A 23,658-nucleotide genomic window follows, 5' to 3' on the forward strand; every position below is an offset into this window, starting at 1 on the left:
ACAATCAGCTGCTTATGCTAATTAGCCTGTGCTGAAATTGAAACATGCTGTTTGCTGCAAGGAGGCAAATTGCTGGGAGGCAGAGGCAAAGATTTTTCCCCTTGTACTAATCAGCTAAACTGAAACTGAAACAGGCTGTTTGTTGTTTGCTGCAAGGAGGCAAATTGCTGGGAGGCAGAGGCAGACGCAGATTTTTTTCTTGTTTTTCTCCCCAAAAGCTAGGTGCTTATACTTCAGAGTGTCTTATACTCTGAAAAATACGGTAGATTCTGATTTTACAAGACAAGTTATAGGTAGAAATTGGCCAGAAGGCCACAGTTCAAGTTGACTCTTGAAGAGAGAAGGATAAATTTATGGGAATATTTCTACATCTTTAAATTGGCATACATTATAGCAGCTGCCATATAAAAAATAGTTGTTTCTGGATTTACAGGTTGTTGCGTCCTCCCGTACCAGCCGATGGGCGGGGCCGGAGCAGCCGTTACCTGATTGGCTGAGGCGCGCCCGCCGGCTGGTGAGAGAATCGCCGGTCACCCATTGGCCGGCCAACTGACAGCTCGAGTATATAAAGAGCTGTCAGTTGGCCGGGAGCTGTCCGCGTTCTGAATCCTCTCTGTGGTTAGACCTGTTACATTAAAGCAGTTAAAAGCCGTTACAGTTACCTCAAGTCTCTAGCCTCGTTACTTAAAACAGGTGTAAGGAAAGTAGATACAATAGTGTAGTTATTGGGCAAATAAGAGAAGTTAAAGATGCTTTCAGGACAAGCCTGCAGTTTAGAGCTGCAGTCTCTAGGAGATTCCTTCATCTAAGTCAGGGGTGTCAAACTCAATTTCATTGAGGGCCACATCAGGGTTGTGTTTGACCCCAGGGCAGGAGTGGGTGTAGCCAGGGTGGGTGTGGCCAGCTCAACATCACTCATGTCAGGGGTGCCTGTGGTGGCCTGAGCATTCTGCCAGCGAAAACAGGCTGGTGAGCTCCATTTTCAGCTGCAATGGCCTCCTGCAACCCGCTGCCAGTGAAAATGGAGCTTAGGATGCCCCTCTCGAGCTCCGTTTTCGCTGGCAGAGGTATCACAGACCAGTCCATTGTTGTTTCCATGGCAGTCCCGTCCCCCCCGACCAGATCTAAGCACCCTGTGGGCCAGTCTGGCCCCTGGGCCTTGATTTGACACCCTGATCTAAGTAATAATGGTGGTGGGGCAGCCTTTCATAACTTTAGAAATCAACCAAACCTCAGCTACAGGTTATTTATCTTCCATTGCCAAATTCAGTTTCATGAAATACATAAATAAAAGTAGAAAGCACTAAAGTCTAGCCTTGCATAAAGTTCACAGATCCTAATTCATGGGGGGGGGGAGTCTAATTTGCAAATATTGAATCTCGTATGAGAAACCTGTTACTAATATTTGTATCTGTCTTGTCTGATTTGGGGGGGGGGATTTTAGGAATTAACAAAGGTATGCTAGGTAGGGTAAATGTATTATACACCTGCTCCCCAGAGCCATTAGAGAATCAGTAAAAATGCCCCCAAATGCTTAGAAGGCAAAGGAATGTTGATAACAAGGAGAAGGGGCATTTGGAGATGAAGGGAGCTACGGGGAAGTAAGGGAAATAAAAGAAACATCAGTCAAAAATCATTATTCTAGTCCACACTCTCTGTATTCTTAATAAATATGTCTCTGTAGTCCCACCTTCCTTATCTTACCACCTCTGCTCTTGTGGATTACATGTTACTCTGATTTGCATAAATATGGAGTTTCCATCTCCTGCTTGGGAGATTTGATATTGCAACTTCTGATATCAAAGAAATACAATTTGAGCTTCAAAAGGGTGGGTGTTGCTGGACTTCATACCTTCATAACTAGGTATGTCTAGTTTAATAGAAAGAAGGACTAGGGGAGACATGATAGCAGTGTTCCAATATCTGAGGGGTTGCCACAAAGAGGAGGGAGTCAAACTATTTTCCAATTCCAAGGTACCTGAGGGTAGAACAAGAAGCAATGGGTGGAAACTAATCAAGGAGAGAAGCAACTTAGAACTGAGGAGGAATTTCCTGACAGTTAGAACAATTAATCATTGGAACAGCTTGCCTCCAGAAGTTATGAATGCCCCAACACTGGAAGTCTTTAAGATGATGTTGGATAGCCATTGTCTGGAACGGTATAGGGTTTCCTGCCTAGGCAGGGGGTTGGACTAGAAGACCTCCAAGGTCCCTTCCAACTCTGCTATTGTATTTGTATTCATTATTAATGATCGCCAGGGAAAAATGTCTTAATACGGCTATAATCAATGTCTTTATTATTCCTTCCATAGTTGAAGGTAAAGAGTAATTAAAAATAATTTGTAATAAGTTCTTCAGACTATGTTAGATAATGAGAAATCTTACTTACATGTTTAACTGTTTTGTTTTCTTCTTATATATTACTGATTCTTTATCTTACACACTCCCTCATTCACATTCAACAGAGATGTGGGTAAAACCATCAAAATAGAAGATAAGGAATTGTGTTCTTTTTTCTGTGAACACTATTACTTTACCTACTTGGCATGAGAACCATAGTAGGGGATATGATGTCACAATAGAAGGTCTTATGTCATAATGGTCTTCCCAGTCCATCAGCCACGAGAACAGTAATTTTGAATTCAAGTTTTAAATTTTTTAATTATTTTTAGCACAGCTTCCAATCCAAGTAAAATGTTGATGAATTATAAATGGTTGCATTTGATGAATATAAAAGTGCATATAATACCTTTAATTATTATGAATACCATTTTAATTTCTTTTAATATCATTTGATACTGCCTCCTAAACTTAAAAAAAATCTAATCACTTTTGACAGCATGTCACAAAGCACACGCACACAAAATCCTAATGCATTATTCCTGTTTTTTCTTTATAGATGTCAATGGATAACAGTTTCATATTTATCACTCATTATCAAATCTTCGCATTGTATTATTCTGTTATCTTTAATCAAACATTACTCAGACTGATCGTAAGAAACTATCTCTATCCCAACTAATAATCAACTTTAGAATTATCAGATAACTGAAAATTAAAACAGGTAATATACAATTGTTTTCATTCGTCTCCTCTGGTTATTAAAATTGTATTATCCTTATTTTTACATTAAGTACATTAAGCACTGCACATCAAGACAACTAGACACAAGAACAGTTTTTTCCCGAATGCCATCACTGTGCTAAACAAATAATTCCCTCACCATTGTCAAACTATTCACAAAGGCTGCGTTACTATTACCATTAGTCTTCTCATTGTTCCTATCACCCATCTCCTCCCACTTATGACTGCAGGACTGTAATTTTGCTGCTTGTATCCTTATGATTTATATTGATATTGTTTCCTGACTGCTTATTTGTAACCCTATGACTATCATTAAGTGTTGTACCTTAAAAGAGCCGAGGTGGCGCAGTGGTCTGCAGGCTACTTCAGCTGACTGCAGTTCAGCAGTTCGGTTGTTCAAATCTCAGGGTTGACTCAGCCTTCCATCCTTCTGAGGTGGGTAAAATGGGGACCCAGATTGTTGGGGGCAATATGCTGACTCTGTAAATCCCTTAGAGGGCTGAAAGCCCTATGAAGCGGTATAGAAGTCTAACTGCTATTGCTATTGCTATGATTCTTGACGAATGTATAGTGTCTTTCTATGTACTTTCTATGGAGCACATGCACCAAAGACAGATTTCTTGTGTGTCCAATCACACTGGGCCAATAAAGAATTCTATTCTATTCTACATTAAAGTACAACTTAAAAGAGTAACAAATATGTTCAATTCATAATCACATTTGTTGCTCAAAGTATTGCTTTTTTTTAAAAATATCTACCTATAGCTGAGGGTAAACCTATCCTATTTCTTAATCCTAACCCTGAACCACCACAAAGGGACTTCCTTTGTATAACAGTTGCATTATAGGGAATAGAAAGCAATAGCTTTCCTTGGAAAAAAATCTTTCTGTTAATTTTTTTTATTCTGTCTGCAAGGCAATAAAAGTGGAAGGACGAACAGCCACAACAGACATGATTCAACTCTAGTTTATTTCTTTATTACGTGATATATTACAATTGGCAATTGTCACGCGATGGAAGCATCAGCGGCGAAGCGCACGAATCTTGGTAGCTGAAAAAAGTGGGCGTTGCAGCGGGAGGAGGAAAAAACAATCCAGTTTAGCGCAGTTGCTTCAATTACCACCAGGGGACGCTGTATACAGCAGTGCAGCGCTCTTTGAAGGGGAACTCTAAAATGTGTTTCCAAGTAATTTTCATTCACAAAAATAAGAGAGCAAAGCAGTGCTGCGCTTCTGGGGTTTTAGGAACTCTTGTCTTTTGGGCGCAAAGAACTTTCTAGCACGGGTCTCTCCAGATCAGGAGAAGCAACACTGGGGAATATGGGCAAGATCCAGATTACTATCGGATGTATTGGTGACCTGATCTTTCCTCCTCCAAATAAATTTTTTTAGTCTCTTCGAGACAGTATTGACTCTTGGAAACTGCTTACGTGCCACTTCCTCCGGGTTTATTTATTATTTATTTGTCAAGCATGTATAAGATAACAGATATAAGTATCAACATGATTATGAATGCAGAAAATGGACACGAATAAGTGGGGACATTAAGACAGGGACGGTAGGCACTTTGGTGCGCTTATGCACGCCCCTTACAGGCCTCTTAGGAATGGGGTGAGGTCGACAGTAGACAGTCTAAGGTTTACTTTTGTTGGTAAAGTTTTTAGGAAGTAGAATATAGAATAACAGAGCTGGAAGGGACCTTGGAGGTCTTCTAGTCCAACCTCCTGCTTAGGCAGGAAACCCTACACCACTTCAGACAAAGGGTTACCCAACATCTTCTTAAAAACTTCCCGTATTGGCGCATTCACAACTTCTGGAGGCAAGTTGTTCCACTGATCAATTGTTCTGTCAATTTCTCCTTAGGTCTAAGTTGCTTCTTAGAGGTAAAGTAGTTTACCCTTGCTTGCTTTTCCCTAAGGCTGAGAGAGAGCGATGGCTATGAGTTCCCCATACGAAATGTCCATTCCTGAAATGCATTTCAGGATGCATGAAGAGCCGAAGTGGCGCAGTGGTTAAATGCAGCACTGCAGGCTACTTCAGCTGACTGCAGTTCTGCAGTTCGGCTGTTCAAATCTCACCAGCTCAGGGTTGACTCAGCCTTCCATCCTTCCGAGGTGGGTAAAATGAGGACCCGGATTGTTGTTGGGGGCAATATGCTGACTCTGTAAACCGCTTAGAGAGGGCTGAAAGCCCTATGAAGCGGTATATAAGCCTAACTGCTATTGCTATTATTTGAACCGCTAAAAGCACCGACGAATAACTGTAACAGGGGAGGGATGTTTAGCTGTAAACTCAGAACTGTCATCGCCATATGGGCAGCGATGCATAATTGTTGGGTGCCTCTTGTACGCCATCCTTAAAGCTTCTGCGCCAGGAGAATAAACCCAAATCCAGATATTTCTGATCCAGGCTACGAGATCGTTCCCCGCTATTCGCTTCTCTTCGCTTCGGCTGGCCTCCGTACACGTGCTCTGCCTTCCAGCGCACTTGGATGATGTCATCAGGGCGCGCCTCCCCGGCGTCTCCTTGCTCGGGCGAGGGTGGGGGCGTGAGCAGACGGTGGCGTGATGGGGCTGCTGGTGACCCCTGTGATGCGGAAGTGTCTTCCCAGGTAGATTCCGACGACCGAGGGGGAAAGGCTACCTCCAGTTTCGACACCTTAGTAGGATGGAGTAGGGGGGGATTGAAGAAGTGCCCAGCGCAGCTCTCCGCCCCACCGCTTGCTCTGAGCGATCCCGCTCGCCCCGGGGATTTACTTAAAAGTCCCACCGAGTTCTGATAGTTGAACTCTGCCCCGTTTTGCATTAAGATCAGTTCGCACGTTGCGCGCGAAACCCCGGAGTGACGGTGTCAGCTGGGCGTCCCAGCGTAAGGTTACAGCTGCTCCCTCTTTCCTAGATAGATACGCGCTGCAAGCGAGCAAAAAAAATACTTCGCTGCCATCCTGATGGATCAGCCCCAAAACGGTGAACATCTCACGCGTGGCACTGCACTTTATTGCACATGATAATAAAAGCTTGAATCGGTGTTCCTAGTTGTAAGCAAGCTCAGCCGATCACTTTCGAGTGCATTTCTTTAGTTGGATTACTATAGAAATGATCCCTTGAACTGTAAGGGCAAACATTTTGATTTATCAACCGAATTTGAGCTGCAGGATTAAGCAGTGATTTGGAGCTTGCCCTGCATCCAAGGCCATTAACAGTTAATTTTCTGCTAACAAAAGAAACAATACAAAATATCAGTGTTAAGCTCTTTGGAAATTAAGATAGAGAATCGGGCTTTGCATATATATATATATATATATATATGCATATATTATTTGGGCATACCAGGGGTTGTGACTCTAAATACATATACATATGTATGTATGTATGTATGTATGTATGTATGTATGTATGTATATGTATATATGCAATTCTCTATCCTAATAGAGAATTAGGCTTTGCATATGTATGTATGTATGTATACATACATGTGGACTTTATTCATTAGTATATGTCCTACATGTTTTATGTCATTCTATTGAGTCCCAGATCCAGAGTGTTTCGGGGAAAACAGTGGAGAAAGAGCATTAGGAGAAAAATATACCAAAGTCATGTAAAGTCCCATATGTCTGGCCAGTATTCTTGAATTTATATAGTTTGTATCAGAGCAATAGAGGCAAAAAAAGTCTTTGTACCGTATATTAGAAAAAATGTAACTACATTAAATGGATGTATCATTTAGAGAAATATGCAGAGGAATGAAAGACATATCTAAAAACAAGTCTAACAAAAATACATAATTTACTTTATGTATTTACATTTGCTGTGGCAGAGATATGTCTGACCTTGAGTTTTTTGTTTCAGGTTGAAGTCATTCAACAGGTTGCAAATCACGCTACGACACTTAGTAAGTGTGGAAGTTGGGTGAATAAATATTTGTTTAAAACACAGTAGCTGTAATAACACTAATTCCTCAGTCCCAATGAGGGTTTGTTGATTTGTGTTTTTTAAATAGCAATCTCTCAAGGCAAAAGGAAAAATACTTTTGAAAATGAAGGAAGTTTCTTACAAAACTATCATCTGGTAATGTTCTGTTTCAAGACGGGATAAGGGTAAAATCTGAAGAACATCAGATAGTTAAACAATATGGTTTTCTTTAAAATAGAAAAGTAACAATTTAGTCCAAATGCACAAAGCATTATGAACAATACTATAAAACAGAGTTGACAGGTTCCTAGTGATTTCACTTTGGCTTATAAACTTACTGATTGTGGAACCTCTTAGATAAAATTCAATTTTGTAATAGGTTGGGTATATTTAACAGTGTTAGAATGAGAAAATTAAGAACAAGGATCAAAGGTGTTGTAAGGAATGTAAGGAAGAGTTCTATGTCTGGAATACTCAGTTCAAAATTGGTGGAGGTTCTTATAGTCAATATTGGGTACTTCTGTAGATTTTTGCCCAAAGTACTTGTCTTAAAAATAGCCATTTTAGTATGTTACTAATTATGTTTCGAAGATCTTCTGCAGAGTTACAGATTTTGTAGAATTGCTAACCAATCTGTCATTGGAGCATCAGCTTCATTAAAGTCTTTGCCATCCCATACAGAGTATGACTAAGGATCCTTCAGCTGAGGTTCTGTTGGAAAAAAGAGGGGGTGCTGGCATTATTACCATGAACAGACCGAAATCTCTGAATGCACTTACTCTTTCCATGATTCGACAGATCTATCCCCAGTTAAAGGTTGGTGGCTTTATATGAAACCAAGGTTATAACAGTACCAAAACATTTTAAATACAGGTAGTCCTCGACTTACGGCCACAGTTCAGCCCAAAATTTATGTTGTTAAGTGAGATGTTGTTAAGTAAGTTTTGTCCCATTTTACGACCTTTCTTGCCATAGTGGTTAAGTGAATCATTGCAGTTGATAAGCTAGTAATATGGTTGCTAAGTGAATCTGGCTTTCCCGTTTACTTTGCTTGTCAGATGGTCACAACATGACCTTAGGACACAGCAACAGCCATAAGTATGACTCAGTTGCCAAGCATCTGAATTTTGATCACATAATCATGGCGATGCTACAAATGACATAAATGTGAAAAAAGAATCATAAGTCATTTTTTTCAGTGCCATTGTAACTTTGAATAGTCACTAAATGAACTGTTGTAAGTTGAGGTCTATCTGTAAAGCAATTGATGAATGGATTGACAGAAGACATATGAGACTACTGTGTTTCTCCAAAAATAAGACAGGGTCTTATTTTCTTTTGATTCACAAAATAAGTGTTTGGCCTTATTTTGGGGGGGGGGGGTGTCCTACTATTTTTGAGGTGCAGGAGGCCCCTTAACCTCGGCCTGTGGATCAACAAATCCAGAGAGGGCTGGATGTTCTGTCTCTGTTTCTGGCACATTCTTGCCAGTCCTAACATCGTTGGGCCTGCCGTCACTAAGATAAGTGGCTTAAATATTTTAGGGGAGGTCTTATTTTCAGGGTTTTTTCTAAAGGGTTAATGGTGCAAGGTCTTATAATTTGACAGCTTTAAGACTTGCACACTTCAATGCCAGAATTCCTGAGCCAACATGACTGGAGGAGGAATTCTGGGAGTTGAAGTCCACAAGTCTAAAAGCTGTCGAGTTTGAACACCCCTGGGTTTTTTTTCTAAACGGTTAGGGGAACAAGGGTCTTGTAACTTGACAGTTTTAAGACTTGCGTGCTTTAAGTGCCAACATTTTGGTTGCTAAGCAAGAGCGTTGTTAAGCGAGTTTCACTACATTTTACAAGTTGGCCACGCCCACCCAGTCACATGGCCAGAAAGCCACTCCCACCCAGTCACATGGTCAGCAAGCCACTCCCACAAAGCAGGCCACACCTACAGAAGAGATTCTAAAAAAAATTGAAACCCACCACTGGTGTGTACCTCTTGCATGCTGGTTTGTATAGTAGAAAGAGGGTGAGAAGAGATGGGGGCCTAATGTGCTAATAGTCCCAGCCTCTTTCATGGATATTCCAAGAAGGAAAAAAAAACTTATCTCAGTCTCCTGTGTTACTTGATTTGATTAGATTTGATTTGATTTATATGGTTGCTCATCTTGCAAAATACAACTGGTGAGTGACACACTTCCAAACAACAAAATAAGTAACAGAAATAAGAAACAATTATCATAAAATAAGAGAATCAAAGAAAAGGAAAAATTGCAACCAAGAATAAATCATCCAACACTAATTAAATGAGGGGGACACCTCATCTCCTGGCCCCCATGCCCAGAAGAACAGCCAGGTCTTAAGGGCTTCCCAAAAGTTGTATGGGGTCAGTCCCGATCTAATCTCAAATGGGATGGTGTTCCAAAGGGAGGGGGGGCAGCAACAGAAAAGGTTACTCTTGCCTCTCCTTGGCCATCCTTCAATAAGTAGAACTGCAGTATTTATAAGGTTTCAGCTTGATACAACCTATCCCTGAACTTAACTGTATACATTTTTATCTGGGCATATGAATAGATTTGACCGACTGTCCAAAAGGCCTTTGTAGGACTGTGTAATAGGGTAGAAAATTGTGAGTTCCATATATTGCTGAATTACAATTTCTCATCCTGCAAATGCAGTGGTTGGGAATCCAAGGGTGTGGTATAGAGTCAGGATGCTTATGATGGAAATATGCAGGAACAGTTACCTAGGCAAAAGGGACTGAAACTTTTTTTTAAGAGAAAAAGAGAATTGAGATAAAGTTTGGTAGGGTCAGATAGTATTGTGGCCTGCTGGCGGCCTGCAGAGCTGGCAGCAGAGTCCGTCAGTGAGGAGGTTGGGGAGGAACATGGGCCAGTCCTGGGGGTTGAGGAAAGCTCAGATGAGGGCTCTGCGTCGGAGGCAGAGAGGGAGCTAGACAGCAGCGAGGCAGAGGAACAGCTGGGGCCTGTTCCCAGTGTGCGCATGCGCAGAGCTGCCAGAAGACAAGAACAAGTAAGAAAGCAGGTTCGACTTAAGAGTAAAGCCACACCTTGGAGATGATTGGCCCTTCCTATAGGAAACAAAAGAGGGGCGAACAGGAAGTGGGCTTTTGCAGGAAACAATTTGTTCATTCGGTCATGTCAAGAGAGAAAAGTTCTGTTTGTAACTATAAGAGACTGCCAAGTTTTGCCTTGCCCTGCATTTGGAACTAATTATTTGGCAGCTTGCCAAACAAGATAAGGTTTGTGTTTGATAAACAACCCTCTGAAAGACTGTTTGCTAAGCCTTGTGGACTGTGAATGAAAGGAATTCACAGTTGTGTAAATAAAAGGGGTTTTGCCAGGACCAAGACTCTACTTCTTACTTGTTAAGGAAGCCTGGGTCAGAACAGATCTTTCTGCTTTACTGGATGATAGAAAAAGGGAGTCGGTATAGCACAATCATTCTTGTACGATTTTGTTATTATAGTCAGTAGTTTATAACCTTCCTGAGGATTTGATTCCTAGGCTGGTCTACTTGAATGAGGCTGACAATAGACAATGTTCCTCAGGCTTGCTGCAAAGAGTTTTAATGCTTTGGCTTTCTATTCTTTCTGGACAATCCAACCCTGATCTAGGTGTTGCATAATTTGAAAAAAGAGAGACCGCACATTTAAAACGTCTAATGCTCTGACATGGTCTTTCCCATTATTTCTTTCAGAAGTGGGAGCAGGATCCTGAAACTTCCTTAATATTAATAAAAGGAGCGGGTGAAAAAGTGTTCTGTGCTGGGGGTGATATAAAAGGTGAGAATGTGAACATTTTTTTTTTACAAAGTTCAGGGCTTTGTCCTTGATTTTGAATCCAAGGAAATGTCATCGTAACCCTGTTCCCTTATTGAGTGCTAATGCCAGGGTGGCCTCTTGACACGAACTTCTTACTTTGAACCTGAGAGGACCTCATAGGAAGCCATTTCCTCAGGCTTCATTTGATTTTGGGTGATTCTACTCTCTATCCTAGCACACCATAGTTAACAGAATTTGCTAATTCTTGTGAAAGGAATTGTGGAAGCTAGAAGGAAAGGGGGAAAAAGAGGAATATTTCAGGATATTAAATGTCATCATTAATTTTGACATTTGTTTTTTTAGCTATCAATGAAGCAGGAAAACATGGAGACAGATTAGCAAAAGATTTCTTCAGAGAAGAATACAGATTGAATAATGCCACTGGTATGTGTACTTTTAATAGTATCCCCTTAATAACTTCTTTCGACTTCATCTCTGCAGTGAAAATTCTGTTTTAGGATAATAGATATTTATTGTGTAAGCCAATAAAGTCTGTTCTGCTTGGTATTTTTGATGGTCTTTCCCATGTTTAGGAGTGAATGCTATTCATTTAAGGAAACACAGCAGCAGAAGAGAATGAAACTTTATGAAAGGGTTTTAAAATTAGGATAGTTATTTTTTTAGATCATTTTAATGTCACATCCCAAAAGATAAAAGACTGAGTGCTCTAACCCTTTATGTGCAAAATTTATATCATTTGAATTTATGCTTAATAGTATTTATTTGCAATTCCTGCTAGGGGTGTCCCCGTTTCATGTTTACATTGCATACTATATAAGTAAAGCTAAAGAAACATTAAAGGTGGAGTATTTAAACCAATTCCCTTATTAACTTGTTTGCTTTTTCTTAATATTTACTCAAGTTATTCTAAGAACAGTGGCTCCATATTTAAAATGTAAAATTCTAATTATAGAATGCCCTCCTTATTGAGACCTATCTACTATTTAATATGTTGTTCTTTTGACAATGAACAAATAACCGTTTCTTGTGTGCTATCGCTATCAGTACCAATCTGTTTGCTAATTTGGGTACAGCCAGCTTCTTCTTTTTTTCTATTCTGGCCTGTTTTTACTTCTCTGCTATGTTTTACAAGGTGACTGTTGTAATCTGGTTAAATGAACAGCTGGTTTTTCCTCCCCAAACAACATTAAGAATGGGGGGAAAAGAACCAGTATCTTAAACATAAAAATATATTTTAAAATGCTCTTAACAATGAAAAAAAGGATTGAAATTTTTAACCTACTCATCTGAATATTTTATTCACATTATAAAGATCTATTTCCTTAGGTAAGTATGCATTCTAACATTTTAAGTAGGATAACATATTATATCATTTTTGACAGGCACCTGCAAGAAACCCTATGTGGCACTTATCGATGGAATTACAATGGGTGGTGTAAGTGGAAACATTTTGTAAAATAAACAGATGGGTTTACCTTGTGTTCACAACTAGTCTTAAAAATTGTGGGTGAACTAGTTACAGCAATTTCAAGCAATCTTATTTGATGGATAAAATTGACATTTATATATTTTGGAAGAAGGTTCACAATACTGTCTTCTCATACTGAATGTTCATCAGGCTGCTTTGTTAAAACTATTTTTAGCTGCAACCCCCCCCCCCCCCGAACTATGGTAAGGAAAAATGAGAATACTCTGAATACTCTGAAAGAAGTTATTCCAGGGGGAAGAATATTTAAAGGTGCAAGGTGAAAAGCGTCTTAGAAAAACAGAAGACAAAGAGTAGGGAGGAACCATCTTAAGAAACAGCATTAAGGAAGAACAACAGCTACAGCAAATAAAGGTTAAACAAGCAAGATAATCAGGGATTCTACCAGGTTTTAAATACAATATTTTTTGAGAAAGATACTGAATGAATTTCTGCCTGGTACTGTTTGTCTTACTACGTAACTAGTACGGTGATGCCAGTGACCATCTTACCTTTATTGTGCTAAAGGATTGTGCTCTTAGGAAAAAAAACATCCTGCTTGAAGAATCTAGTTTCCTTCTGCTAATATTTGGACGGTGTCACATAAGCAGTGGTTGAGTTACAGACAAAGCACTGTATGATGTATGCGTTTTGCAAAGAAAAACAATTGCCTGGTTTATCTTACATAGGATTGGGAATATTCTCCTGTTGTCCCTTGTATCTTTCCTCTTCTTAGTATAGTATATGGCCTTTATTGTCATTGTGCATTATGTATACAACGAAATTGGTTCTTCTGCTCCCTTGGGAATAATCAATCCTTGAAAAGCTGGGTGTAATCATTGTCTGACTGCAAATGATGTAGTCTAGTCACCAAACTTTTGGAGAACCCCCCCCCCTTTTTCCCCCCAATATATGCAATTATACGACCCCATTCCCATCTTGAAAGAGCTGAGTAAGTAAACTCTCTTCTCTCCTAATTTTTTTCTCGTTAAATGGTAGCACGAACGTTTTGTGTTTCGTCCCATGACAATGTTTTCCTTTGAGATTTAAAAAAAAAAGAAGTGTCATTTGATCCTAGAACCAGCTTTGGATTTCAAATGTGCAGGTGAGAGAGCCGAGGTGGCGCAGTGGTTAGAGTGCAGCACTACAGGCTACTTCAGCTGACTGTAGTTCTGCAGTTCGGCTGTTCAAATCTCACCGGCTCAAGATTGGCTCAGCCTTCTATCCTTCCGAGGTGGGTAAAATGAGGACCCGGATTGTTGGGGGCAATATGCTGACTCTGTAAATCGCTTAGAGAGGGCTGAAAGCCCTATGAAGCGGTATATAAGTCTAGCTGCTATTGCTATTGTGACAAATCTACCACGTTACATCCGGGTGTCCTGATCCAAAAGGAAGTCTTAGCTGAATATTCCGTATTTTGAAACTGCTTGACCAGACAAGCTCTGGACCTTCCTTCCTTGTATATCTCATTTACTTAGGCAATACTCAGGGTATTCAGACAAAGAACTAAAGTAGAGAGATCCCCCCCCCCCAAAAAAAAACAACCCAGCTTCATGCAGTCGGGTTTGAGGAAATTATGTCAGTTTTCCCATGGCACTCTAGGCTCTGGAGCGGTTCTCACTGGGGCACCCATTTCGCCCAAAGCAAGATTGGACATGGCTTGCAGATCAGTTAGTTTACAAGAGCCGAGGTGGCGCAGTGGTTAAATGCAGCACTGCAGGCTACTTCAGCTGACTGCAGTTCTGCAGTTCGGCTGTTCAAATCTCACCGGCTCAGGGTTGACTCAGCCTTCCATCCTTCCGAGGTGGGTAAAATGAGGACCCGGATTGTTGTTGGGGGCAATATGCTGACTCTGTAAACTGCTTAGAGAGGGCTGAAAGCCCTATGAAGCGGTATATAAGTCTAACTGCTATTGCTATTGCTATTGCTATCAAGCTGTCATCATCTCTGTAGGCTGAGAAACCAATGTATCAAGATCACTTGATATTGCTACTTCACTTTCACACATTCATTTGAGCCAGCCAGCAAAATCTGGTATTGAAGGAGGAGAATGAGCAAAGGTAACAGCGTTTATTCAGGACTTGGGTCTCAGTACCTCCGGCTGTACTGACCAATCCTGTGAGACTTCAGCACATTCTCAGCCACTAGAGCAGAGATGTAACACAATGGCAAGAGGTTGTTGAAGTCTGCTTGCTCTTTTCCATTTCTGGCTTCTTAGACAACTTGATCCCGTGATTGTGCATCTTTCTCGGGGTAGAGGAACGGTCTGCTAATTGGATTGGGCCAGGAGCTCTTATGCCATACCCACACTGGTATTTGGGCTGCGCAGCGCCTGTGGCATTAAATGGAGACTTGAGTTTCAAAATGTGCTATTGAGATATACAAGGATGTCCGTGGAATTCCTCCAAGTTTAACTTCCAGGTACTGAGGGGGCTTGAAAGTGTGTGCTTTTGCCTTATTAAAGAATAGAAATAATAATGGTCGTAGTTATATAATAATAGTATAAATAAAAGAATATAAATGTCAAATTAAAAAGAACTATGTGATCTAAATTAGCAATTTGCAGTGTATTTTGTTGTTGTTCCTTCAGGTCAGTCTCAACTCCTAATGACTGCTAGGGCAAGTCCATGCAATTTTCTTGTGAATATTTTTGGAAGTGATTTGAATTGAATTGAATTGAATTTATTATATTTCTATGCCGCCCTTTTCTCCGAAGGAGACTCAGGGCAGCTCACAACCCAAGTCAAGGGGGGGGGGGTACAAATAAGGAATAAAAAAGACGAACAAAACAATACCACAATTTAAAAACACACAACAACCATACCATTCGAGAGGGGACAAAAACTCATTAGTCCCAGGCCTGTCGGAACAGCCAGTTTTAAGGGCTTTGCGGAAGGCCTGGAGGGTGGTGTGGGTTCGAATCTCCACTGGGAGCTCGTTCCAGAGGGCCAGAGCAGCCACAGAGAAGGCCGCCTTGAGTCCCCTCAGGGAAAAGGGCTGCCTATAAATAATAAACTCATAAACTCATAAGGCCCTCCTCCGGGTGGTCACCAGTCGGCATTGGCCAGTGGATGGAATTCAGAGGAGGCCTAATCTGTGGGATCTAATCGGTCTACTGGAGGTAATTGGCAGCAGGCGGTCTCTCAAGTACCCAGGTCCAATACCATGAAGGGCTTTATAAGTGACGACTAGCGCCTTGAAGCGTATCCGAAGACCAATAGGCAGCCAGTGCAGCTCGCGGAGGATAGGTGTAACGTGGGTGTACCGAGGTGCACCCACAATCGCTCGCGCGGCTGCATTCTGGACAAGCCTTTCTGGATTTGCCTTTGCCTTCTTCCTAGGGCTCACAGGATTAACACTCAAGAGTCTCCTGGTATCTTGCCCGGTGCCTTTAACCACTCCACAGAATTGGCTCTCAAATGCTAATATATATGATGCAAATAAATAAATAGCACAAATAAAATTGAAATTTGAAAGGAGGGTAAAAATTGGATTAATCAAGTAACCTTGCTGATATCCAATGACCCAGGGAAAATTACTTGTTTCAGTTTACAGTTGATTTAGGAATAGTTGCTTCTCATCAGCTTACCCCAAAAAAGGTACTTATGACCAAGAATTGAAGTTTCAGTGGCTGCGATCCCATAGTTATGCGATTGCATTTTGGATGCTTGACAACCAGCCCATTTACAGCATCCCGTGGCGACATGACCACAATTGACAGAGGTATTTTTTGCCAGAAACTTTTAGCCTTCAGAGAAAGCCTTAAAACCTTTCTCTAACAACTGGCATGGGGTGCTTAGGAGAAACTGCTGGCTGGAAGTGATTGTACACTAATGTAGAAGGCAGCCTGCCTCTCCCTTCCAAATCCTTGTTTTAAGCTTGTTTTAATTGTTGTAATTTTAATCCATTTTTATATTTATAATTGTTGGATTTTTTGTTAATTTGATATAATCCACTCTGAAGTGCAAAATGGGAAGGTAGGTAGGTGGATGGATGGATGCACGAACGGACGGACACACTCTGGGTTTCAGCAAAAATGACTGGCATTTGCTTAACTTAACAACTATGACTGGCATTTGCTTAATGACAGGGTGACTCCTTTAATGACCACTGCAAAAAATGTCATAAAATTGAGTCAGTCATATGATGACTTGCTTAATCGCTGGCATGACTTATGACCATCGTTCCAGGCTCAATTATGATCGCAAGCCGAGGACTACTTTATATCTAAGCAGTCTGGTGGTAATGACATCTTTGAAAGGGCAATATCTTTAAATGCAGACTGGATCTATTTTAAGACAGAGTTTGCTTTCTATAGTTTGTTAAATAAATAACCTTTAGCCAATGTTCATTCATACTATGCCTAAATCACACTTCAATGCATTGCATAGCAAAGGGTAAAAGTGTCTCACAGTTTGCAGTAGCAGCTAAATTAAAGCAAAACTTGATGGGCCTTGCATGATTAAAATGCATCCTGAAATAGTAGATAATTGTATCTTTTTTTGTCAGTTGACCTAGAGTCCAGTAGTCGTTTCCTGTTGAAATCATGTTTTCATATGGTGAAGTGCTCCCAAATGGAACTGAGATAGAACAGAGGCAAACAGCAATTCAGATAAAATATTGGAGGTGGAGCAGAACAGAAAACAGACCACTTCCTTTTGAACAAGGCAGCTGAAGCTTTTAAGAACATTTCAGGCCATTTCGGTTGACCAGAAATGCATGTTAAATGGAACAAACGGAGCTTTAAATGGATTACATTAGTTTAATAAGGCGTATAATGCAGGAACCAAATTGATGTTCACAAGACTGGTTTTTAGATGTATTGTTTTATTTTCTACTCATTTATTAAATCTGGTCTACCACAGAGTCACTGCTTATAAAACCAAAGATGCAGCCCAGCCTTAGGTACAGAAGCCAACTGAAGGGTGTTTGGGGGAAAGGCATTCCTTCTCAGCCCTAGGAAGGAGGCAGAGGCAAACCATTTCCCAAAAATTTCACCCAAGAAAACCGAAGGGACCTGTTCCGGCAGTTGCCAAAAGACAACACTGACTTGAAGTCCCCACGCCACCCCCCAACCCCAAAAGTGAGAAATAGGCTATGCGAGGAAGTATGTGTATGATTTGAAGGTCTCTGAGAATCCCGTTTTTCCTCAAGATTCGTTTTGACTGGTGATTCGGCAATAAGGATATTTTATTTGATCATACAACATCTGTAGTGAATATTCATAGCCCTTTATTCAGTATTACGTTTCCCCACTGATTTTTGAATGCACTTGAACCAGGCCAAAAGATGAGGCAGCGTTAGCAGCTGATTTTTACAAGCATGCGTGAAAATATAAATACGCTAAGAGTATCCATAGTATTTTTAGCACCATGTAGTAAAAGCTCCTCTTACGGGGAGCATCAGTAAATAAAGCTGCAGATGGCCGTATAAAAATAAAAACAGATTGTGGTTTCTCCGTTTTGTGACTAGCCCCTGGTGGAATGAATGTAATGAATTAAAGACCAATGACTTCCTGTTTCTTTTGGGAATCGTGAAGGAGAAATAACTTACCAGGGTAAAATGTGCAAAGGAGATTTTAGATACCAGCAGTTTTATTCTATAACACGAGGGGTTTATTTACTAGCGTTTTTCAAAAATGTCCTCACACAGAGTTTATGGATGTTATTTCTCATCAAAGAATAACAATAAAAGGCATCTGAGGAGCAAACCTCATTTATTTCTGTTAGTTTGCTTCCATGTGTAAATTGCCTAGAATTTCTAAAAGGGTAGTCGGACTGGGCTGTTGCTGAAAGAAATGGCTGAGAATAGCAATAGCAGTTAGACTTATATACCGCTTCATAGGGCTTTCAGCCCTCTCTAAGCGGTTTACAGAGTCAGCATATCGCCCCCACAATCCGGGTCCTCATTTTACCCACCTCGGAAGGATGGAAGGCTGAGTCAACCCTGAGCTGGTGAGATTTGAACCGCTGAACTGCTGAACTATCAGTCAGCTGAAGTGGCCTGCAGTACTACACTCTACTCACTGCGCCACCTTGGCTCTTCTTCCCTGAAGCATCTCAAAGACCAACACATCTGATGTGAAGGTAGTCTCTTAGAGCTTTCATTACATGTATATTACCCTTAGTTGGGAGGGGAATATACAGATGGGAACTAAAACATAGTCTAAATTAACAATAGCCAAATGTACCTGTATTGACAATCCTGTTCCAGCTTAAATGAGTTCTAAGTAAATGAGTGAGTGGGAATAATCTCTTCATCTCCCAGCTAAAGCCGCATTATTTTTGTTGTTTCTGTTCAAGATGTGTTGTTTTTCCCCTATTTTTGTATCATGTATGTAAATCTGTGCCCATGTAGCTTCAGGGACAGAGAAAGCACAATGTGGTTTTGAACTAAAAGCTGTATTAATAGGGATAGGAGGAAAGGTAAGAGCTGTATGTGTGCATAGATACTTTTTTGGATTGCAGTAAGATACATATTTTTAATTAATGCATATTAAACAGGCCTGCACGCTGGGATGGGGGTGTTAGTGTACTTACGAAATAAATTTCTTTATCCAAAGCTCAAACCAAAAGCGCATATTTAAAAAAACACCTAGCTAGTTTAATCCAAAGCCAGCATCTAATTCAGCGTTCTGTTCTTACAGTGGTCAAGCAGATGCCTCTATAGCACGGGTGTCAAACTTGCTGCGCCACGTTGCTGTCACGTGACGTTTCGTGATGTTTTTCCCATTTGCGGAGCTGGGGTGGGCGTGGCCTGCGCATGACGCATCTGGCCTGAGGGCCGTCAGTTTGACACCCCTGCTCTTCTATAGAATGCCTAAAGGGAAAATGCAGTGTGACACTATCTTCCCATTAAATTCTCTGGCAACTGGATTCAAAAGGTCTTTTAGCTTGGAGTCATGGCCTTGGCTTGGCTTCCACTAATGATGTTCCTGCTGTGGTTCTGAGTGAAAGGTCCTTTGTTTCCCTCCTCCTCATTGCTTTTCCATATATCTCAGCATTAGTATGTACTGTTTGTTAACATCAAATGACAGTAGCCGTCTAATGTTTTACTCGCAATTCTTTCTCAATCGTATAATTGTATGTATGTATGTCTAATTTATTTAACTGTAGAACCAGGTCCATGTAGTATTGCATTTCTGATATAGAATTCTTCTTAGTTGTAAATTTTAAAATCTGCATGAAGGTGCCAGATGAAATCATTTAAGGATTAAACATGTGAACATTATGCAAATGAAGACTCTATTTCTGGATTCTGAGTTAGATGAGACATTTGAAGTATACAACTTCTTGGATAAGGCTATTGACTGAATGAAGATCAGTAAAAATGGAATTCAGGGACTAGGATAGAAAGCTCTTCTGAATCATTATTATTTAATGTTTGTTGGTGGGAGTGTTGACAATGGAGACCATTCATCAATCCAGTCTGGTTGCCAGTGCTTATTACAGCCACTGACATGTAGCTCTTCCCATAGCTACGATATATAATATAATGGAAGGGACCTTGGAGGTCTTCTAGTCCAATCCCTGCTCAAGCAGGAGACCGTACAGCATTTGAGACAAGTGGCTGTCCAGTCTCTTCTTAAAAGCCTCCATTGATGGAGCACCCACAACTTCTGAAAGCAAAGTGTTCCACTGGTTAATTGTTCTCACCATTAGGAAGCTTCTCCTTGGTGCTAGGTTGCTTCTCTCCTTGATTAGTTTCCATTCATGGTTTCTTGTCTTGCCTTCTGGTGCTTTGGAAAATAGATTCTTCTTTGTGGCAGCCCCTCAAATATTGGAACGCTGCTATCATGTCATCCCTAATCCTTCTTTTCTCTAGACTCGCCATTCCCAATTCCTGCAACTGTTCTTCATACGTTACACCACTTTTTGTCCTCTGTGTAATTTCATACACATATTAGATACTAAATATTAGATTAATGTTGTAGGTAGGCCACTTAGCTTTGGGATTAAAATATTAATTTTGCTTTGCAAAGGAAAGAGGAGAGGAATGGGAAGAAGAGGGGAAGGGTAAAGGGGAGGAAGGGGAAGGAGAGAAGGGCAAGGCGAGGAGGAAGGAAGGAAGGAGAGAAGAAAGAGAAGAAAGGGGGGTAGGAAGGAGGGAGGGAAGGAAGGAGGGAAGGAAGGAGAGAAGGAGAGAAGAAAGGAGGGAAGGAAGGAGGGAATGTAGGAGAGAAGGAAGGGGGAAAGGAAGGAGAGAAGGAGAAAAGAAAGGGAAGGAGGGAGGGAAGGAAGGAAGGAGGGAAGGAAGGAGGGAAGGAGAGAAGGAGGGAAGGGGAAGGAGGGAAGGAAGGAAGGGGAGTAGGAGAGAAGAAACGAGGGAAGGAAAGAGGGAGGGAGGGAAGAAGAAGTAGGACCGTTGTAAGATAAGATGGATCTATGTTAAAAAAGCAATCTTCAAGTATATTGTCAACAGTAGGGAAAAATTGTTATAAATACATATTATTAATAACAGTTATGAGATCATATAATTGTGAATGTATATATGAAATTGATAAAATTAAAATAATAAAAAAAATAATTTTGCTTTGCCCTTTTTTCCCCCTCATCTGCGTATCCCCTTTGCCATGAAAGTTTCAAACAAATTTCTGTACTCTGAGAGGAAAAAAAGAATTGTAAAGTTAAGAATAATAAATGAATTACTGGGATGGCTCTGAAGAACATCTTTAAAATATTTCACACATTGAAATGTGTGATGTAGCTATTAATATATTCACAGTGCAGTGACATCCAATTAGCCATGTGCTCCTATGCCTTTGTACTAAGTAAATCAATCTCCCATTTTCAAGTTATCTACAGCTTGATGACAAATTTGTAAGGAATTATGTTAATGTCACAGATAAGGATAGCTGAATCTTGTTTTTAATGAGCACTTGGTTGAACCTTCTTATAACATTGTCACCTGTACATTTTGATAAACAGCCCTTGATGCCATTTTCCCCACATAATTGGCAATTATTTCTGGGGATTTTTTTTGCCCTTGATAAAATGTTCAGCTCAGCCAAAAATATAATAAAGTAATTGCAAGGGATGAGGATTTAGAGTTCAAGAGGGAACAATTTGGAATATGTTTGAGTTTTAGACTCCTCTTGCAGGTTTCTAACATCACATCCTATAGGACTAATTGTCTTTACAAGTACTGAAATGTCATCCTGTCCCTAGCATCATACGACGTAGGGGCATAGAAAATTGCTTATAACTGTTTATACCAGTGGTTCCCAAACTTGGCAACTTTAAGACTTGTGGACTTCAACTCCCAGAATTCTCCAGCCAGCTCTGCTGGTTTATACTATTGTTCCAAGTAGCTTAGTCTGGCAATGAGTGCCCATAATTGATGCATTTTTCCAGCTGTGCAAGGAAATGCAAAGGATTGAACCAGAGATCTTTGCGTGCAAACCACATGAGCTATGAACTAGGGTCAGTGGTGGGTTTCAAATTTTTTTTGAACCTACTCTGTGGGTGTGGCCTCCTTTGTGGGAGTGGCTTGCCAGCCATGTGACCTGGTGGGAGTGGTTTGCCGGCCATGTGTTTTCTTTCTTTCTTTCTTTCTTTCTTTCTTTCTTTCTTTCTTTCTTTCTTTCTTTCTTTCTTTCTTTCTTTCTTTCTTTCTTTCTCCTTCCTTTTTCCTTTTTTTCTTTCATCTCTCACTTTTTCTTTCTTTTTTTCTCTTTTTCTTTCTTCCTTTCTTTTTCTTTCTCTTTCTCTCTGTGAGTCTCTCTGTGTGTGTGTGTGTCAGTGGTGGGTTTAAAATTTTTTTGGAACCTCTTCTGTAGGTGTGGCTTGCTTTCTGGTGGAACCTCTTCTAACCGGTTCGGTAAATTTGACGAACTGGTGCGAACTGGTAGAAACCCACCTCTGACTAGGGTCCTTCCATTGAGATTGGTTTAACATTACTATTAAGTTTGCTTAGCATAACATCCATTTCATGTCATTTAAAATAATGCTTGTGTTTGGGAGATGAGGATTGTTCCATTTTTTTTTTTTTGCATTAAATCTTGCAAATGATTTAAGAGGTTATAACATTTTTTTGTATTTTGATATATGGGAAAGGATTATTATAATTCACCCCTCTTGAAACTGATGCCCTCTACATATGTTGGACTGCAATGTTGATCATTCTTGGCTTATATAGCTATTGAACTTTCTTAGATTAGAGCATTTGGAGGTTAGCAGATTAGTAGAGCCTCCATCTTTGTTACCGCCCTTTTCTTCTACGTTAGTAGTTGTGCTACCAGAGCGAAACTTTTGTATTTATCAGAAAAGCTGCTAAAGTGGTCTTTCCCAAAGTAAGAGATATGCTTACTTCCAGGCTTCCAGTAACTGATGACTGGATGATGACTTTCGGTTCCAGTGCTTATGGGATGCAATTTGGAAAGTATTGGTTGTCTTCAAACTGTAGCAAAGGGTTATTTATGTCCATCAAGTGCAACGTTTGTATATTCAAATCTCTTAGTATTCCCATAAGAAGATTGAAAATATTTCCTTCCATTTTGAAATAGGTGTGATTTGCTCTTTTGAAACCTGAACAAAAACCATGATCACATCAGAGGTGATATTCAGTTGGTTCTCTCCTGTTTGGGTGAACCTGTAGCGGTGGCTGCAGTAGGCTCCGCCCACCAGCCCCGACGTAATGCGCGAGCACTGCGCATACACAGAAGGCGGTGCCGCATGCGCAGACGTGGTGCGTGCGAGCGAACCGGTAGGGAAGATAAGGTATGATGTGATCCAGCGGGATCCCACTGCTGGATCACATCATAGGATATCCACATGGTATATAGTTTTTGTTTGTTTAAGGCCAAATTGTGGTTTCTAATCATAGTTTACTTGTTTTGGACAGCTCTCATTAGACTGAAGGTATTTTTATAGAAACTTGAGATAAATTACTGGCTGATCTACTGTGTTATTCCTTGCCAATATGTATGCCTTACGTGCCTAGTTAGAAATTTCAGTTTCTGTTTTCCTGACTGTGCTCTGAGAATTCAGTTTGGTTGAAAACGCCTTACTTGCTTGAGGGCAATCTTAATTTCTCTCCTACAGTAGCCTTTGTATGAGATCGTTCTGCATACTATTTATCTGTAAAGGCTAAAAACACTGGAAGCAGCCCTGAATTAAAATTGAATCTTTCTGAATCTATCAGATTCAGACATAATCCCAGAGACAAGGGGTGCAGATTGTTTTGTAGCTAATCCTGAGTTATCTCATAATAAATCTTGATAATTGAAAAAAAAAAAGATTCAAGAACTGGTCAATGGAAAAGCTTGACCAAAGTAATCCTGTGAAGCATTTCAGTAAGCCTGTGAAAACCACGTCGGTGGAGAAGCTACTAACCTACATTTCCTTATTGGCTGCAGAAACAAAAGTAAAATGCTTGCGTTTGCAGCCAGTGTGGAAAGAC

General features: G+C 40.4%; 1 protein-coding gene across 1 annotated transcript in view; it reads left to right on the top strand.

The window, feature by feature from the left end:
* The first annotated feature begins 5,553 nt into the window (after positions 1–5,553).
* Positions 5,554–23,658, top strand: part of HIBCH (3-hydroxyisobutyryl-CoA hydrolase) — a 55,492-nt gene continuing 37,387 nt past the window's right edge. Inside the window, exons 1-6 of the mRNA XM_087707840.1 lie at positions 5,554–5,695; positions 6,933–6,975; positions 7,677–7,811; positions 10,709–10,793; positions 11,136–11,216; positions 12,176–12,228. Coding sequence (XP_087563966.1) covers positions 5,652–5,695; positions 6,933–6,975; positions 7,677–7,811; positions 10,709–10,793; positions 11,136–11,216; positions 12,176–12,228 — 441 coding nt within the window. The 5' untranslated portion in view covers positions 5,554–5,651. The remainder of the gene's footprint in view (positions 5,696–6,932; positions 6,976–7,676; positions 7,812–10,708; positions 10,794–11,135; positions 11,217–12,175; positions 12,229–23,658) is intronic.

The sequence above is a fragment of the Thamnophis sirtalis genome, unplaced genomic scaffold (assembly GCF_051295495.1).
Source record: "Thamnophis sirtalis isolate CommonGarterSnake01/CBP01778 unplaced genomic scaffold, rThaSir2_p1.2 scaffold_1, whole genome shotgun sequence".
NCBI classification, from domain to species: domain Eukaryota; kingdom Metazoa; phylum Chordata; class Lepidosauria; order Squamata; family Natricidae; genus Thamnophis; species Thamnophis sirtalis.